The sequence below is a fragment of the Typopeltis vanoorti genome, chromosome 15, assembly GCF_054136105.1.
Source record: "Typopeltis vanoorti isolate ZY-2024b chromosome 15, IOZ_Tvanoo_1.0, whole genome shotgun sequence".
In the NCBI taxonomy this organism is placed as follows: Eukaryota; Metazoa; Arthropoda; class Arachnida; order Uropygi; family Thelyphonidae; genus Typopeltis; species Typopeltis vanoorti.
This window is the reverse complement of record NC_143563.1, coordinates 73,628,543-73,645,085: the sequence shown is the minus strand read 5'-3', so window position 1 is coordinate 73,645,085 and position 16,543 is coordinate 73,628,543. Positions and strand designations below refer to the sequence as shown.

The 16,543-nt window shown below is 34.6% G+C and overlaps 1 protein-coding gene across 1 annotated transcript in view; it reads right to left on the bottom strand.

Moving 5' to 3' along the window:
* Positions 1-516: 516 nt before the first annotated feature.
* Positions 517-16,543, bottom strand: part of LOC150098888 (uncharacterized) — a 70,168-nt gene continuing 54,141 nt past the window's right edge. The window contains exons 5-6 of the mRNA XM_090405768.1: positions 15,266-15,344; positions 517-1,079 (exon numbers count right to left, since the gene is read on the bottom strand). Coding sequence (XP_090261894.1) covers positions 517-1,079; positions 15,266-15,344 — 642 coding nt within the window. The remainder of the gene's footprint in view (positions 1,080-15,265; positions 15,345-16,543) is intronic.

The window sequence follows — 16,543 nt, the reverse complement described above, 5'->3', positions numbered from 1 at the left end:
AATTGGCCATCTAGTACCAACTGTTTCATAAGAATGTTTATAAGTCACTCTTAGATATATGTTTGTGCATAGTCACATTAAAGTATTCTGAATAGTTTTTACAATGCATTTACCACAAATCCTGAGATGTAAAAATATAACAGATATAAATATTATTTTACGAGTGCACATAAGGCACATTTTAATGTACAACGAAAAAAAAGAAAAGTAAAAGAAATGTGATGATCAGACTAAAAAAAGTTTTTGGACAACAGATCAACAGCAATAATATAACAAAATGACCAGACCATCTTCACATGTATATACAGGAGGTAGACAACAATGGGTTTGCTGCAAGATTATTATTATGATTATTATGCAAGATTATTATGTTATACAGTTTACAAAGGTATTTTGGCTTGGCTTGATTGTGAATGTTAGAAATAAATATATTTCTTCAATGTCTGTGTAAGTCAAACCTTAAAAAGGCATGTTCCTGTAATAAGAGCACTATAAAAACTGTACACAAATTCATATTTACTCAAACTTTGTTTTTTTATTTGGTTGTTCAAATTCACCACTTGTCCTTTCTCTTTTAATTTTAGCACCACCAAAAAATTCTCCATCTCCTCTACCTCTTCCAAATCCACCCCTTCCACCTCTCTGGCCTCTGTCTCCTCCAAATCCACCCCTCCCACCTCTCTCTCCTCCTCCAAACCCACCCCTTCCACCTCTCTCCCCTCCTCCTCCAAATCCACCCCTTCCACCTCTCTCTCCTCCTCCAAATCCACTCCTTCCACCTCTCTCTCCTCCTCCAAATCCACTCCTTCCACCTCTCTCTCCTCCTCCAAATCCACTCCTTCCATCTCTCTCTCCTCCTCCAAATCCACCCCTTCCACCTCTCTCTCCTCCTCCAAATCCACCCCTTCCACCTCTGTCTCCTCCTCCAAAGCCACCTCTTCCTCCCCTACCTCCTCCTCCTCCAAAGCCACCTCTTCCTCCCCTGCCTCCTCCTCCTCCACCAAAGCCACCTCTTCCTCCCCTACCTCCTCCTCTTCCAAATCCTCCTCCTCTACCACCTCTATCTCCTCTTCCTCCACCTAGAAAAAAAAAATTTTTTTATTGTATTCTTGAATTTATATACTGTTGCCAACATAACTTAAAGAAATTCATATGACATATTGCAAAACAAATTTTTTAAGTCTTATACTAACTGTTATGTATTCAATTCAGATTCTCTACAATAATGTATACATCTTCCAATAAAACATGCTACTAAAAATGATAATTACAATAATAGATAAATATCTCTTTCCTTCCTCACAATGATATGCTTATGAAGATTTGGAGCTGAAGGTTTACCAAAACTTAAAGTAAGCGTAGTCCTTAAATCGCATTTTCTGCATAACAACATCAAAACTTTGTTAATTTCATACCATCACATTAACACATTAACACACATTTTTCAGACGTGACATCAATACAACTAGTAGTACAGGATAATAGGTTGATGCATTTGTGCATGCAATTAATATTTGGTAAACGTGATTCTTGCAAATAACTAGATCCAATGTATTAGTAATACAGGACGAGGTCAATGCATTCATAGATTTATGCCACATAAGTGAATACAGTTAATATTTAGTCACTGGATATCATGCTAGATCTTACATTTCGATTTATCCTAAATCATTTTCTCTTTTCTTTCAGAAGCTCAAAAATTCCCATGGAAATTAGCATAGCATTGCAAAATTTACATAATGAAACCATTCCATTTATAAAGCAATAATGTTGGTTTGCACATAAAGAATATTTTTTTAAGACTCTGACTCCTTATTCTACAAAGCAGGCAAAAACTGAAGCAGCGTTCAAATGTTTCAGCTGATGAAAAAACAATGATGTAAGAAAGGTAACAATTAATAAAAATTATATGAACTTGGGATAAGAATTTCATTGTTTTATTAGCAATGAGGAGAAAAAGCTAGATAATTGGGAAGAGAATTTCACATAGCCTTTTAACCCTCCTACTGGCTGAGGTGGATGAAATAGCCAGACAACCCCAAAATTTTTCGTGGATCAAAACTTCATCAGAATTCTATCTTTTATCTAAGTATTTAGCCTCTCCGCCGTTAATCCTTTAATTGCAATTTTAGAGCTATTAACAGATTAACTGTGGTGGAGGGACTTTCGAGTCACTTGTCTTTACATGTACTGTGGTACTTGGAATTTGCTTTACTGTACTAGGATATTTGATCTTCCCTCCCCCCCTGCACAATTTATTGTGTCTCTTTCCAAAAATAGAAGTTCCACATCTGCCAAAATAAATAATCAATCCTGAAATGACCATAGATCAGCCTTTGCAATGAATATATTTTAGTAATAGTAAATTTCCTTCACTTTACTGACAATATTGATTCTTTTCGCAAATTTTCAAATGTTTGCCTGCATTTAAAATATTTTGTCCAATATTTATATTTTTAAATAACATTTAGCGAAATAAATATGACACTTTTCTTGCTTTCTTTGCAAAATACCTTTATATGCATTGTCACATTTCAATTTTAGGAACGAATTTTTTTTATTTTTTTATTTTTTTAATGAACAACAAATGATTATAAACTGCATTACTCGGTTTCCAATATTGTGTCTTTTAAGTAACAAAAATTTATATCCAATGGTATTTTAGACTCTTTGCCTTCTTCTTTTGCTTAAAATTGCAACAGATTTTTTTTTTTTTTTGTAGGATGCACATTACTATAATATCCAGTGCTTAACCACTGTAGATATGTTGAAAATATAATAGGTAAGATATCCTGTATGGAATGATTCAAAATTTATGCACATTTTTAGGATTTTTTACTGCAACCCCCCCCCCCTCCTGTCCTGGAACTCAGTTACATAACTACTTTAAATTTCTACTGGTTTGAAAGCTTTCAGACAGCATTCAAAATCTCTTATTTGACTTTACTGTTTTGACAAAAGAAATAAAGCAATAATATTGTTGTATATTAGAAGCTTCTAATTCTGTACTCTTTCTTTTGCATCTGAAATCAGCTGTTAGCAGTCTGCTGAAATTATTCTAAGATTTAGAAATACTATGCTATATTGTCAATATGTAAAACTGTATACCACACAAAAGAAAGCTCAAGTGTGTTATTTTTCTTTCTTTCTTTTTTTTTTTTTTTAAAAAAAATCTAAATATTACTACTTCTATTGCTGCTGGTTGCTATTTCTGAAATACATCTTAGAAATGCTGGACTTTTAGCTGGAGGAAAAGCTAAAAGTCTTATATTACTCTTTTGAGAAACACAACAGAGAAAGTTTCCCAGAAGTCGCACTAAATTGCCGCAAGCAAGAATGTCTTGTTTCCTTTTCAGTTGTTCAGACATCCTAACACAAAAAAACTGACATTTCTTTTACAGGCTGATGCAGTATTTATGCCAAAAATGATTTCTTTATTTATAGTATCAGTTTCACTTTTATTATAGAAAAATTCTAAATTATTTGATACAATTATCTTGAAAAAAAGGATTTGAATTTTTTTAAGAGAAAAGGCACATATCTGTTACATAATCATTTATTTTTTGTTTGGGGGGGGTGACATATTCAATCTGCAGGCAATTGTTACAAACGTAAATCACTTCGGGAACATGCTCATGCAGTTTAGTGTAAAATAGTAGCAAAAGTTTAACTACTTCAATAATGTCACGTATCTAAACTAAAGAAAATGTTGTTATATCTGCTGATGTCAGAACTCTTATATACAGGGTGTTCGGGATAAATTTGACAGTTTCGTAAGGAAAAAGAAAATCTTCTTTGTATCTATTAAATTTAATGAATTGACAAAAAAACATTACAGGCAGAGTTAATTACAATACTATCAACAAGATTTACTCAAAATAACCACCATTAGCATCGATCACAGCTTCAATTATGCTTCGGAACCTCGAACAAGCTGATGCTACAGTCTCCCTGGGAAGGGCCGCAAAAACTGTTTTAATTTTATCCATTAACTGGGCTTTTGTATTACTGGAAGTGCGATTGGTGTCTTTTTCAACTGCGCCCCATACAAAATAATCCATGGGGTTAAGGTCTGGGGAGTTTGGAGGCCAAACATTTGGACTGGTGAAGTCGTAGAAATTTTCAGACAACCATTTTTGACTTTTCCCAGAGGTGTGGCAAGGGGCCGAATCCTGCTGCCATACATACGGCCTACCATTGGCTACCCTTGTTATCCAGGGCTTGACTACAGTTAGCAACTCTACGAACAAAGCCCGAATTCCAATGCCAGGGTTCTTCAACACCTGTTCCTGCAGATTTGCGAGGAATTCTGCTGTACGAACGCAATCAGATCGTCTGCTAGGGATCTTTCTTCGTGCTACATCCTCATAGTCACCATTGCAAGTCTCTAGTTCATGCCTGATTGTTTTTACTGTATTCAGGGAGCATTGGGCAGCAGTCGTAATATCCTTATTTTGATGGCGGGCACGAATCATCATGATACAAGTTATTCTCTTCCATGATTCAGGTGGGTTCCAGCTATCCATCCTTTCTGACATCTTGTATATGAATGAAGAAGGGTCCAAACTTTTAAATGAAGAGAAGTGTGTGTTAATACATGTAACTTACGGAAAAATATAATTAATTATAAATATGTCAAATTTATCCCGAACACCCTGTAAATATTTTTTTTGGCATGAATTCTCTATCAGCTATAATGTAATCAATTTACAGATTTTTGCACTCTTGTATTGACAAAAGAAATATGTGCAGTAATTTCTTCTTTCTACTAGAAGAAAAAACATATAACAGAAGAAAAATATGTAGCATTTTCTTTTTCATTGGGTGAATTTAACATGTTCTTTCTTTGTGTTTTGAAATGAAAGTGCAAATGATTATTTTCTTACCATTTTTGCCAATAGAAAATCTCCTATAATTATACGAGTGACATTTTACCGTTTTTCTTCCACAGGAGAAAAGAAATAATGCAATAATATTGTTCAATCTGTCGAACTTTATTGTAGTGCAAATATTTATTATCAAACTTTGCTGTTTTGTAATAAAAAAATATTCATACTACTTTGAAATTTTCTATTCTGTAGCACACACTGATATGAACATTTAATACACAAAGTTTCGGCAAACTGTATTCTTATTTACAAAAAAACAATCTTATAATAGGCATATCTGAAAAAAAGTTGTAAGAGGTGAGATTGTGGTACAGAAAATGTTTCAAAAATTAAGAAATAAAACATCTCAGAGAATGATTTACCCTACTATTCAGAATTGTTTGGAATACAATTAAGGGATTATATATAAGCACAGCATATAAATCGCCCACACAAAAAATTTGGAACTTATATCACATCAATGCTGTGTGTAGTAGTGTGTTGGCAAGGGAAAAATGTTAACATTATTATTTATATATTTTAATTATGATTTATATTTTCATTTTTTTGGTGAAATAATTTACTTGAAAGATGAAATGAAACAGTACAATCAGGCATCTATCTATCATGCGGGGGGGGGGGGGTAAAACTATCAAAGTCGAAATAAAGTTCAATTCTATTGTGAAAGTATAAAATTTCACATTTGATGCATGCATATATACATATTTTGTATTAGAGAATATACGCAAAAGTATCGCCTACTTTAAAATTGGAGAAAAATATATAAACTAGCAGAAAACATATACATATCAATTTAAATAATAACCATTTATTTCATTTTGTAAAGACCGATTATACAGGGAAACCAACAAGGAAAGTGCAAAGAACAGTAGATTATGATATTTTGAAAAAAAAAAAAAACTTAGTAATATGACATGACAAAATTAGCACAAAAATATTAAACTTTGGTTCTCCAAGGTAACGCAATATTTAAGTGAAGAAAGTACGCAAGGATTTATATTTTGTACTGGAATTATAAACTGTACAATAAAAAGAGAAAATAAAAATAATTTCTATATTTTTAGCCTCTCTAATATAACAGTCAAGTTGCCCAGCATAAAACAAGGAACTGCTTTCCTTGTTATAGATGACTGAGACTCAGCTTCGCGAGATAATCTGTTTAAGTGTTCTCTACAGTGTAAAGGATTATCGCACCTTCTAAAGAACAGAACAGTCAAATTGCACTTCTTATCCATGTTCTTTCAACAGGTGTATTGAATCGCATCCAGATTTAGCTGGAGGTATATATACTACCTGGTCGGTTGGAGAGTTAAGAAATGCAGAGATCTGACTGTGGCTTCTCACCTAATGCCCAATCCTTTCTCATGTTACATTCATTAGTGGATATGCTGGATACTGAACTAATGTGGCTGGGTTGGTGATTTGTAATTTAATTATCCAAATATATTTTCGGATAACAAATCTGAAAACACACCCCAACTCAACATCACCAGAGTTAAAGATCGGTACTATCAACATCAGAAGCCTGAATGGCAAAGAAATGGAGCTAGCTGAAGAATTAGATAACTAAGAGATCGACATAATAGGGGTGACTGAAACAAAAAAGACAAAAACTGGTGAGATCTTTCTGAGCAATAAATACAAAATGTTATATTCAGGCAATGACAATCAAGGAAAAGAAGGAGTAACCATAGTATTCAACACTAAATACAAGGCTAATCTTCTTGAATGGCAGGCAATCTCAAGTAGAGTGATGTGGGCAAATGGACAATGAGACTTATTTGTACCTATGGTCCTACAGAAGGTTCTACTAAGGTAGAAGTGGACGAATTTTTTGATGCTTTAGAAAAAGCAACTGACACAATGAAAAAGGAAAAGTTGGTCATGGTTGGGGATTTAACCAGTAGAGTAGGAAATGATTGTCAGACATACAAAAAAAATTGGGGAAAATTTGGAGAAAAGAGCAAAGCTAATAATAATGGCAAACACCTTTTGGATTTCTGCTCAGGACATGGACTGGTTATTACTAACACCATGTTCCAACATAAAAATAGGCACAAATTCACATGGAGAGAAGAGGCAAGGAATAAGAAAAGTCTCATTGAGTATGTTATTGTTGATAGTGATGTTTTCTTCCTGGTACAGGACACCAGAGTGTACAGAGAATTTGAAATTGGAAGTGATCACTATTTAGTCTTGAGCAGGATAAAATTGAATTTCATATTGAAAAGAATAACATGTAAGAAAGTTTTAAAGCGAATAAAAGTTGAGCAGCTCTCAGATGTGAACTGTAGACTAAAATACACAAAGATTATTGAAGAAAAAATGAAAGAGTTTGAGAACAGGAATCAAACCTTGGAGATTCAGTGACAAGCCTTGAAGAAAGCCCTGATTGATTCAGCTAAAGAAGCATGTGGTGAAATTGTCTGCAAGGATAGAAAAATTAGAACTCCATAGTGGACAAAGGAAGTTAAAGAGGCAGTGAAGGAAAAGAAGAAAGCATACCAAAAGTTCCTGTCAAATAAGTCAGCTTGTGCTCTTAGAGAATACAGAGACAAATGCAAGAATGCTAAACACTGTGTAAAACTAGCTAAACAAAAGTCATGGGAGGAGTTTGGCAAGAATATAGAAAATAAATATCAAGAAGGTGGCAAAATATTCTGGAGGTTGTTGAAGAAGCTCAGGAATGGAGGAAAGAGTGCTGTAAAAGGAGTTAGAGATGATAAAGGTGACATGAAAATGGAAGAAAAAGATATCCTTGAAGTATGGAGTAATTACTTCAAAAAACTGCTAAATGAAACAAGCAGTGATGAAAGCATAGTGGTAAAAAACACTGACCAGGCATGCAGTCAGGAATACATATCCATACTTGAAAAAGCCATCAAAGGCTTGAAATGTGGAAAAGCAGCAGGAGTAGATGATATTTGACCAGAAATGCTGAAGTATGGTGGTATAAGAGTCTTGCAGTGGCTGCACTGCATAGTTCAGAATGCCTGGAAAGAGGGACGAATTCCCGATGATTGGAGTAGAGCTCTCATAGTACCCATAGATAAAAAGGGAAATAAAACTGAATGTGAGAATTACAGAGGTATTTTCCTACTGAGTATTCCTGGCAAGATTTATGCAAGTATACTTGAGAAACGGTTGAGAAGAACTGTGGAAGAAAAGCTTGGTGAAGAACAAGCTGGATTCAGGCCAAATAGAAGCTGTCAGGATCAGATCTTCACTTTACGACAAATAGTGGAGAAATCATGGGAATATAACAAAGATCTGTATTTAAGTTTTGTCAATTTGGAAAAGGCATATGACAAGGTGCCAAGAGAGAAGCTATTCAATACGCTACAGTTATATGGTATCAATGGGGCATTATATCAAGCAATACTTAGTCTTTATTTGAGTTGTAAGTCAGCAGTTAGAATTGAAGGAAGTACAGGAAAATGGTTTAATGTTAAATCTGGTGTGAGACAACGATGTACATTATCCCCTCTGTTATTCATTATCTATATGGATCACATTATGAAGGAAAGTGGTATTAAAAATGATATCAGAATTGGAGATGTTAATGTCAGCTCTTTGCTTTATGCGGACGATGTTATACTTCTAAATAAATCCGCTACAAGTTTGCAAGATTCCCTGACTAAATTGAATAGCTTTTGTAATAGATATAGTATGAAGGTCAGCAATAAAAAGACAAAGACAATGAAAATAGGTAGAATTGTTGAAAATATCAACTGTGTTGTGAATAGAGAACCTGTGGAACAAGTAAAAACATTTCAGCTTCTTAGGCACGATTTTTACTGAAGATGGTAAATTAAATATGGAAATAGACAACAGAATCAACAAAGCTGGTATGGTAGGAAGTCAACTGAATAAATTAATATGGAATAAGAGAGAAATTAGTCGGAACACTAAATTAGCTGTATACAAGACAGTGTTCAAACCAGTTTTAACTTATGGATCTGAGAGCTGGGTCAGAAGTAAAACACTTGACCAAAGACTAGAGACTGCAGATATGAGAGTCCTGAGAAAGATTAGAGGCATGAACAGATGGCATCAATGGCAATATCATATTAAGAACGAGAATATTAGGAAAGAACTTGACATTGTCAGCATTCAAGAATGAGTTAGCAGAGCTAATCTCAGGTGGTAAGGTCACTTAAACAGAATGGGCAAGGAAAGCAAAACAAATGGTCTCTGGCAGGTTGGCAGGAAACGACCCAGAGGAAGACCAAGATATAGGTGGATTGATATGGTACAAAGTGCTTTAGACGGTAGAAATAAAAGATCTGATAATACTGGAGTCTTGACAAGTAACAGACTGATTTGGAGGAAAATTGTAGATGGAAAGTTAGTAATGATGTAAATTTTTCATGTAGTACTATCATATTCTGTACACTCTTTGAGGGTACATGTCAGGAATTTGATGATAATGAAATGTATATTTATTGGCTTAAACCAAAACAAAATAATGGTAAAATATGATGGAATTACATGTCTACTGGGAATCAAACAGAGCCAGTTAAAGAAGGCTATCTGCTATTTTTGCCAGAGAACCAGAGTAAACACTGGAGTCAGTTACTGCAACAAACTCCAACTCAGCACTGCATTGACATAATTGGTATTACAGAAACAAGGCAGACATAAACAGGTAATGTACTTCTAACTCACAAATACCAGATGTATATTCAGATGTGAACTGTAGACTGAAATACACAAAGATTATTGAAGAAAAAATGAAAGAGTTTGAGAACAGGAATCAAACCTTGGAGATTCAGTGGCAAACACTGAAGAAAACATTGATTGATTCTGCCAGAGAGGTATGTTGTGAGGTTGTTTGTAAGGATAGAAAAATCAGAACTCCCTGGTGGACACAGGAAGTTAAAGAGGCAGTGAAGGAAAAGAAGAAAGCATACCAAAAGTTCCTGGCAAATAAGTCAGCTTTTGCTCTTAGAGAATATAGAGACAAATGCAAGAATGCTAAACACTGTGTAAAACTAGCTAAACAAAAGTCATGGGAGGACTTTGGCAAGAACATAGAAAATAAATATCAAGAACATGGCAAAATATTCTGGAGGTTGTTGAAGAAACTTAAGAATGGAGGAAAGAGTGCTGTAAAAGGAATTAGAGATGACAAAGGTGACATGAAAACGGGAGAAAAAGATATCCTTGAAGTATGGAGTAATTACTTTGAAAAACTGCTAAATGAAACAAGCAGTGATGACAGCACAGTGGTAAAAAACACTGACCAGGCATGCAGTCAGGAATACATATCCATACTTGAAGTAGAAAAAGCCATCAAAGGCTTGAAATGTGGAAAGGCAGCAGGAGTAGATGATATTCGACCAGAAATGCTGAAGTATTGTGGTATAAGAGTATTACAGTGGCTGCACTGCATAGTTCAGAAAGCCTGGACAGAGGGACGAATTCCCGATGATTGGAGTAGAGCTCTCATAGTACCCATATATAAAAAGGGAAATAAAACTGAATGTGAGAATTACAGAGGTATTTCTCTACTGAGTGTTCCTGGCAAGATCTATGCAAGTATACTTGAGAAACGGTTGAGAAGAATTGTGGAAGAAAAGCTTGGTGAAGAACAAGCTGGATTCACACCAAATAGAGGCTGTCAGGATCAGATCTTCACTTTACGACAAATAGTCGAGAAAGCATGGGAATATAACAAAGATCTGTATTTAAGTTTTGTCGATCTGGAAAAGGCATATGACAAGGTGCCAAGAGAGAAGCTATTCAATACGCTGCAGTTATATGGTGTGAATGGGGCATTATACCAAGCAATACTTAGTCTTTATTTGAGTTGTAAGTCAGCAGTCAGAATTGAAGGAAGTACAGGAAGATGGTTTAATGTTAAATCTGGTGTGAGACAAGGATGTGCATTATCCCCTCTGTTATTCATTATCTATATGGATCACATTATGAAGGAAAGTGGTATTAAACATGATATCAAAATTGGAGATGTTAATGTCAGCTCTTTGCTTTATGCGGATGATGTTATACTTCTAAATAAATCTGCTACAAGTCTGCAAGATTATCTGACTAAATTGAATAGCTGTTGTAATAGATATGGTATGAAGGTCAGCAATAAAAAGACAAAGACAATGAAAATAGGCAGAATCATTGAAAATGTCAACTGTGTTGTGAATGGAGAACCTGTGGAACAAGTAAAACATTTCTGCTATTTAGGCATGATTTTTACTGAAGATGGTAAATTCAATATTGAAATAGACAACAGAATCAGCAAAACTGGTATGGTGGGAAGTCAATTGAATAAATTCATATGGAATAAGAGAGAAATTGGTCAGAACACTAAATTAGCTGTATACAAGACAGTGTTCAAACCAGTTTTAACTAATGGATCTGAGAGCTGGGTCAGAAGCAAAACACTTGACCAAAGACTAGAGACCACAGATATGAGAGTCCTGAGAAAGATTATAGGCGTGAACAGATGGCATCAATGGCAATATCATATTAAAAACGAGGATATTAGGAAAGAACTTGACATTGTCAGCATCCAGGAATGCGTTAGCAGAGCTAATCTCAGGTGGTATGGATATTAGGAAAGAACTTGACATTGTCAGCATCCAGGAATGCGTTAGCAGAGCTAATCTCAGGTGGTATGGTCACTTAAATAGAATGGGCGAGGAAAGATTAGCAAAACAAGTGTTCTCTGCCAGGGTGGCAGCAAAACGACCCAGAGGAAGGCCAAGATATAGGTGGATTGATGTGATACAAAGTGCTTTAGATGATAGAAATATAAGATCTGATAATGTTGGAGTCTTGACAAGTAACAGACTGATTTGGAGGAAAATTGTAGATAGGAAATTAATAATGATGTAATTTTTTTCATGTAGTACTATCATATCCCGTACACCCCTTGAGGGTACATGGCAGGATTTGATGATGATGATGATATTCAGTCAATAATGATTGGTGAAAAGAAGAAATAGCAATCAACACTAACAAAGAAAAGCAGATAATTTCAAGTCTGATGTTCAAATCCTTCAAATTTAACATCTGTCAGCATTTTGCTTGGGCTGCCTTATCATATGCCTTTTCAAGACCTGTGAAGCCAACAGTTCCAAAATCTTAACATTTTGAATATGATCTTTATCTTTCTGCAAAAACACTGTTACCCCTAGTATGCCCTTGGATGTATAAAATCTTTTTTTCTTTTTCTTTCTCTCTATCTCCCCAATCAGTCTCAATAATGGAAAGCACCAACCTCTGCCCAAAGAAAGTTCAACTAGTGAGTTGAACAAGCAATAACACAATGGTCTATATTATATGCTTAGTGAGGAAGAAGATCCAGCACCTTAATTTCATTTTCCACATTCCAACTCATATAAGATTTGGAATTATCTTGTTGGAGAAACACCCATTTTCAAATGACCAGTGCAAAAAGTTGTTTATAGTGGTGCATCCCCTCCCCCTTTCTAAAATGATATATTCTGTATATCCATTAACTTTCTTACTTTTGAAAGTAATAGTTTATTTATTATTAAGAGATATCTCCAGGGAGTTTGGAACTCATAGAGGGAGGTCATATTATTCATAACAGCTGTCACACTTGTTCTTGAATTCATTCACACTACTTACACACACAACATCCAATAGCAATCCATTCTGATCATGCACCACTCTGTGAGTGAAAAATTTAGCCCTCATCCCCTTATTCTCAACTTCCAAGGATGATCTTGTGTCCTTTTCCCACCTCCATAAAATTAAAAATTTTATGTACTGAAATTCTGTATAACGCTTTCAGAAGTTTGTAAGTCTCAATCATAACATCCCTATTTCTTCTGTTTGCTAGTGTCTGCAGCCTATAAATTCTCAATCTATCTTCATAATCAGTATTCCACAATCCTGATATCATTTTTGACACTCTCCTTTGAACTATCTCCACTGTATCAGAATCATCATGGACAAACCAGGAGACCAGATGTGTGTAATAGTCCAAGTGAAGTCTTATCAAGGCTTTGTAAAGAGGCAGAATGACCTCCCTTATCTTTACATGTCAAGGTTGGTTTCAGCATTGCAATTATTCTCTGAGTTGTACTTACAATTTTTGCTATATGACCCTTGATCTTGCTGTCTAGTTTGCCTGATCAGTTTCTTCTAGCATAATGACACCAATAAAATACAACACTGGATATCTAATCACACCCATGACCTTACATTTATTAACATTGAACTCTCAGTCATTTTTGCATGCCCAAACCCAGTTTACATTCAATCAGGACCAATATTGGGCTTATTTTTTTTTTTTTTTTTTGGAGTTCAGATTCAGAGACAGGTTGATTTCTGACCCATATGATAGCACAATGCATTTTGAATGCTGAAATGCGAGTTCCAATAAACTGGTATTGAAAGAAACATGTGACCATCCAAAAATTGAACTTTTTGAATGATTTTTTATTTTATTTTATTTTAAAATGCATTTTGAATGCTGAAATGAGTTCCAATAAAGAACTGTACTGAAAGAAACATATGACCATCAATAAAACTGAACAACAGACAGTTCATTTTAAGTATTTCAGAATGTCATAATTTAAGAGAACAATGGAAAATTCAAACTGATATAGCTACTTTCTTAATAATGGCTATCATTTAAAATGCATGCATGCACACACACACACACACACAGTTTGTGTGTGTTATTATTATTACAGTAATCTCTATGGAGTCAGTAGACTCATCATGGGATAACTAGCAACAAGGCTATCATATTGAACTTTAAAATTTTTGATATCCTTCCTACATTGATAATGCATTCCACTCACCAACTATTCTCCATGTAAAAATTCTACTCCTCACATCTTTATATAATTTCCAGGGATGGCCTCTTGTTCTTTCCATCTCACTATCTACTCTTTATATAATCCCTTCTGTATTAATCTAGTAAAATTCCTTCACTAATTTGAAGGCTGTAATAAGACTGTGCAGCTTTCTTTGAATATACATTCATAATTGAAGATGTTTCGTAATAGCAATTTGGAATTATCCTAAAGAATATTATGATTAACATAAATACTCCATGTTGGTCCAACATAGGAATTTATAAGTTATATATTACTGTTCAGAGACCAGCTTTCAGCAGGTCAAGTTAGGAACTCATAATTTTTTACTGCAGAGAACAACCCTCCCCCCAACCTTTAAATGTTTTCAATTTTCTACTTCCTAGAAGTGTTCTACTTTTAACCTGGTAGTACTGTGCATTTGCCTAAAAGATAACCATTGTTATACAAACAATTATAACCAGTTGCATTTGAATTTCCCATTATTTTCTGTTTTATAAACCAACATTCAGAGATACTGAAATAAATGTTCAACTTCTCTATTGCCACTGCATATTTCTTTCTTAGTTATAAAAGACTTAGGAGTACTATTCATAGAAAAGTTTGACTGTGCACATACTTTTTTAAAAAAAAAGAGAAAATCAAATTACTTTTTCATATGCTTGCCTAGCATTTTAAATTAGCAGTAAAAACATTAAATATTTTAGCATGTTAAAATATTATGCAAAAATTAAGGAAGCAGCAGCAACAATGGTTTCTTTCTTTTTTTTTAATACAATCAATTCTCACTACAGCAACCACTAACCACTACACAGGCTACTGAAAGGTCCAAGCCAAGCTGCACAGCAACAATGTTATTCTAAAGGGAAATTCAATAGAGCAAATCTTCCAGTATAACAAATTATACTCTGCTCCAAATGAGTTCATCATAGTCAAAGCTGAATGTATTCTTCTGTATTTACACTTTGCATTGCTTCAATATAATCACCAACCAGCATTATCTGGATAATCTTCTTTACATGCAAGAGTGAAAATTTCATTTGTTTCTGAAAATTCACATAGGGGATCACTCTATAATGCATAAGATTCTGGTTTTATGTAGAAGACTGCTCAGAAGGTCTTTCATTTTCTTCTGTCACTCCCATCCCCTTTTCCTCAGTTTTGCCAGTACAGATATCTCATGTATTACAATACAAAGGGCAGTGCCAAACAAACAACTGTTTGCAACATAATTTAGGAGACTCACAGGTGACACTGAAGAAATCAGAGATAATAGCATGCAGTGACTACTGCTGCTGCTAAAGAAAAACATTTTCACAGCCATGGACAACAATCAGCATCATCTTGTTATGTTGTTTTTGCTGGAGTTTTTCTGGATCATATATGGCTCATAATAACACTCACTTACTGCTCGGATATTCAGTTCTGTTTATGAGAGTGACCTCATACTCCATATAATGGATGCATTTACACACCAAACATGAAGTTTCAGATTTGCGCTACTAGCAATTTATGGCATCGAGGATGCTGCTACTTCCCTTTCTCAACTATTCAGATAAATCTTACCTCGACCACGACCTCTACTTTGAGGAGCTCCAGGCAAAAACCTTTGTATAGGCAAAAGCTTTGCAGGATCAATAAAAATCTGAAATGCACAAAAAACAATACTTACTATTAATTTTCTTTGCATAATACACTGTATACAGTTAACTTAGCACTAATCAAAAATTTTTGTCCCTTGGTTTTGCTTGTTGTTAGCTAACATACTAAGTGCAAATATTTCTCTCATAAAATACATCTCATTTGTAGCAGAGAGAGAGATAAGTCTGAGAAAGTAGAGAGTTGAGTCAATTTAAAAGCATCTACTTTACTGATATGATTTAAGTACTACCTGTTGGTAACATTAAATTTGAGGTGAATATACATCACTGGCCTGCTTTTTTTACACATGAATTTTTTTTGATGAAGTTGAAAGCAGATGAGAAAATGGACTAAAATCAGTCGAATGACAACAGACTTCTGTGGTATTTTACTTTCTTCTTCTTCCTTTGCAACCAAACATCTATTCTAGTCCATTTATGCTGAAATTGTCAAGGAGCCTGAAAGAATAGATGAAACAACTATGTATTCCAGATTTCTTTGAAAAGAACGGAATGTGGTGACATGCAGAAGTGTCTGAGTAAGAAGCACCTACCCCCCCCCCTTCCAATTCAGTTTAATTGTGCTGAATTTTCCAGAGGATTTAAAGCACCATAAGAAACTATATTCCAAATTTGGTTAAAAATATCTGAACAATGCAAACTATAGAGATGTCAGCAAAGGAACCCCAAATATTTCATTTTAGACCATGGGCTGAAATATGCAGCCATGCAGAAGAATGTAAGAAACAATTATATTCCAAACCTAGTTGAACAATGTGACCTGCAGAGGTATCTGCAATAGAAGTGACACCCCACCCCCCCCCACCGACACACACCTGTCTGACTGCAGTGAAATTCTAAAGGAATTTTCAGCATCCAAATCTGATCAGAACTGGTTAAACAATGCAATCTGCCAAGGTATTTACAGAGGTGATAAAAAAAAAAAAATTTTTATGGAGTTTTGTCCTATCTTCAAAGTGCTCTAGTTCTTTTATTAATTGGAATTAATCCTTCAAATTTGGAAGTTATACCTGGTGAATATTTCTGTTAAATAAGAAGTGAAAAATTAATAACATTCAACTTAGAACCAGTCACAACAGGTGAATTTTCATCCAAACGATTATTGCAATAAGAGCAGTCAGTGAATACTTCCATGATCTCCTTTTACATGTACAAACATAGCTTTAGAATCTAATATAAATTT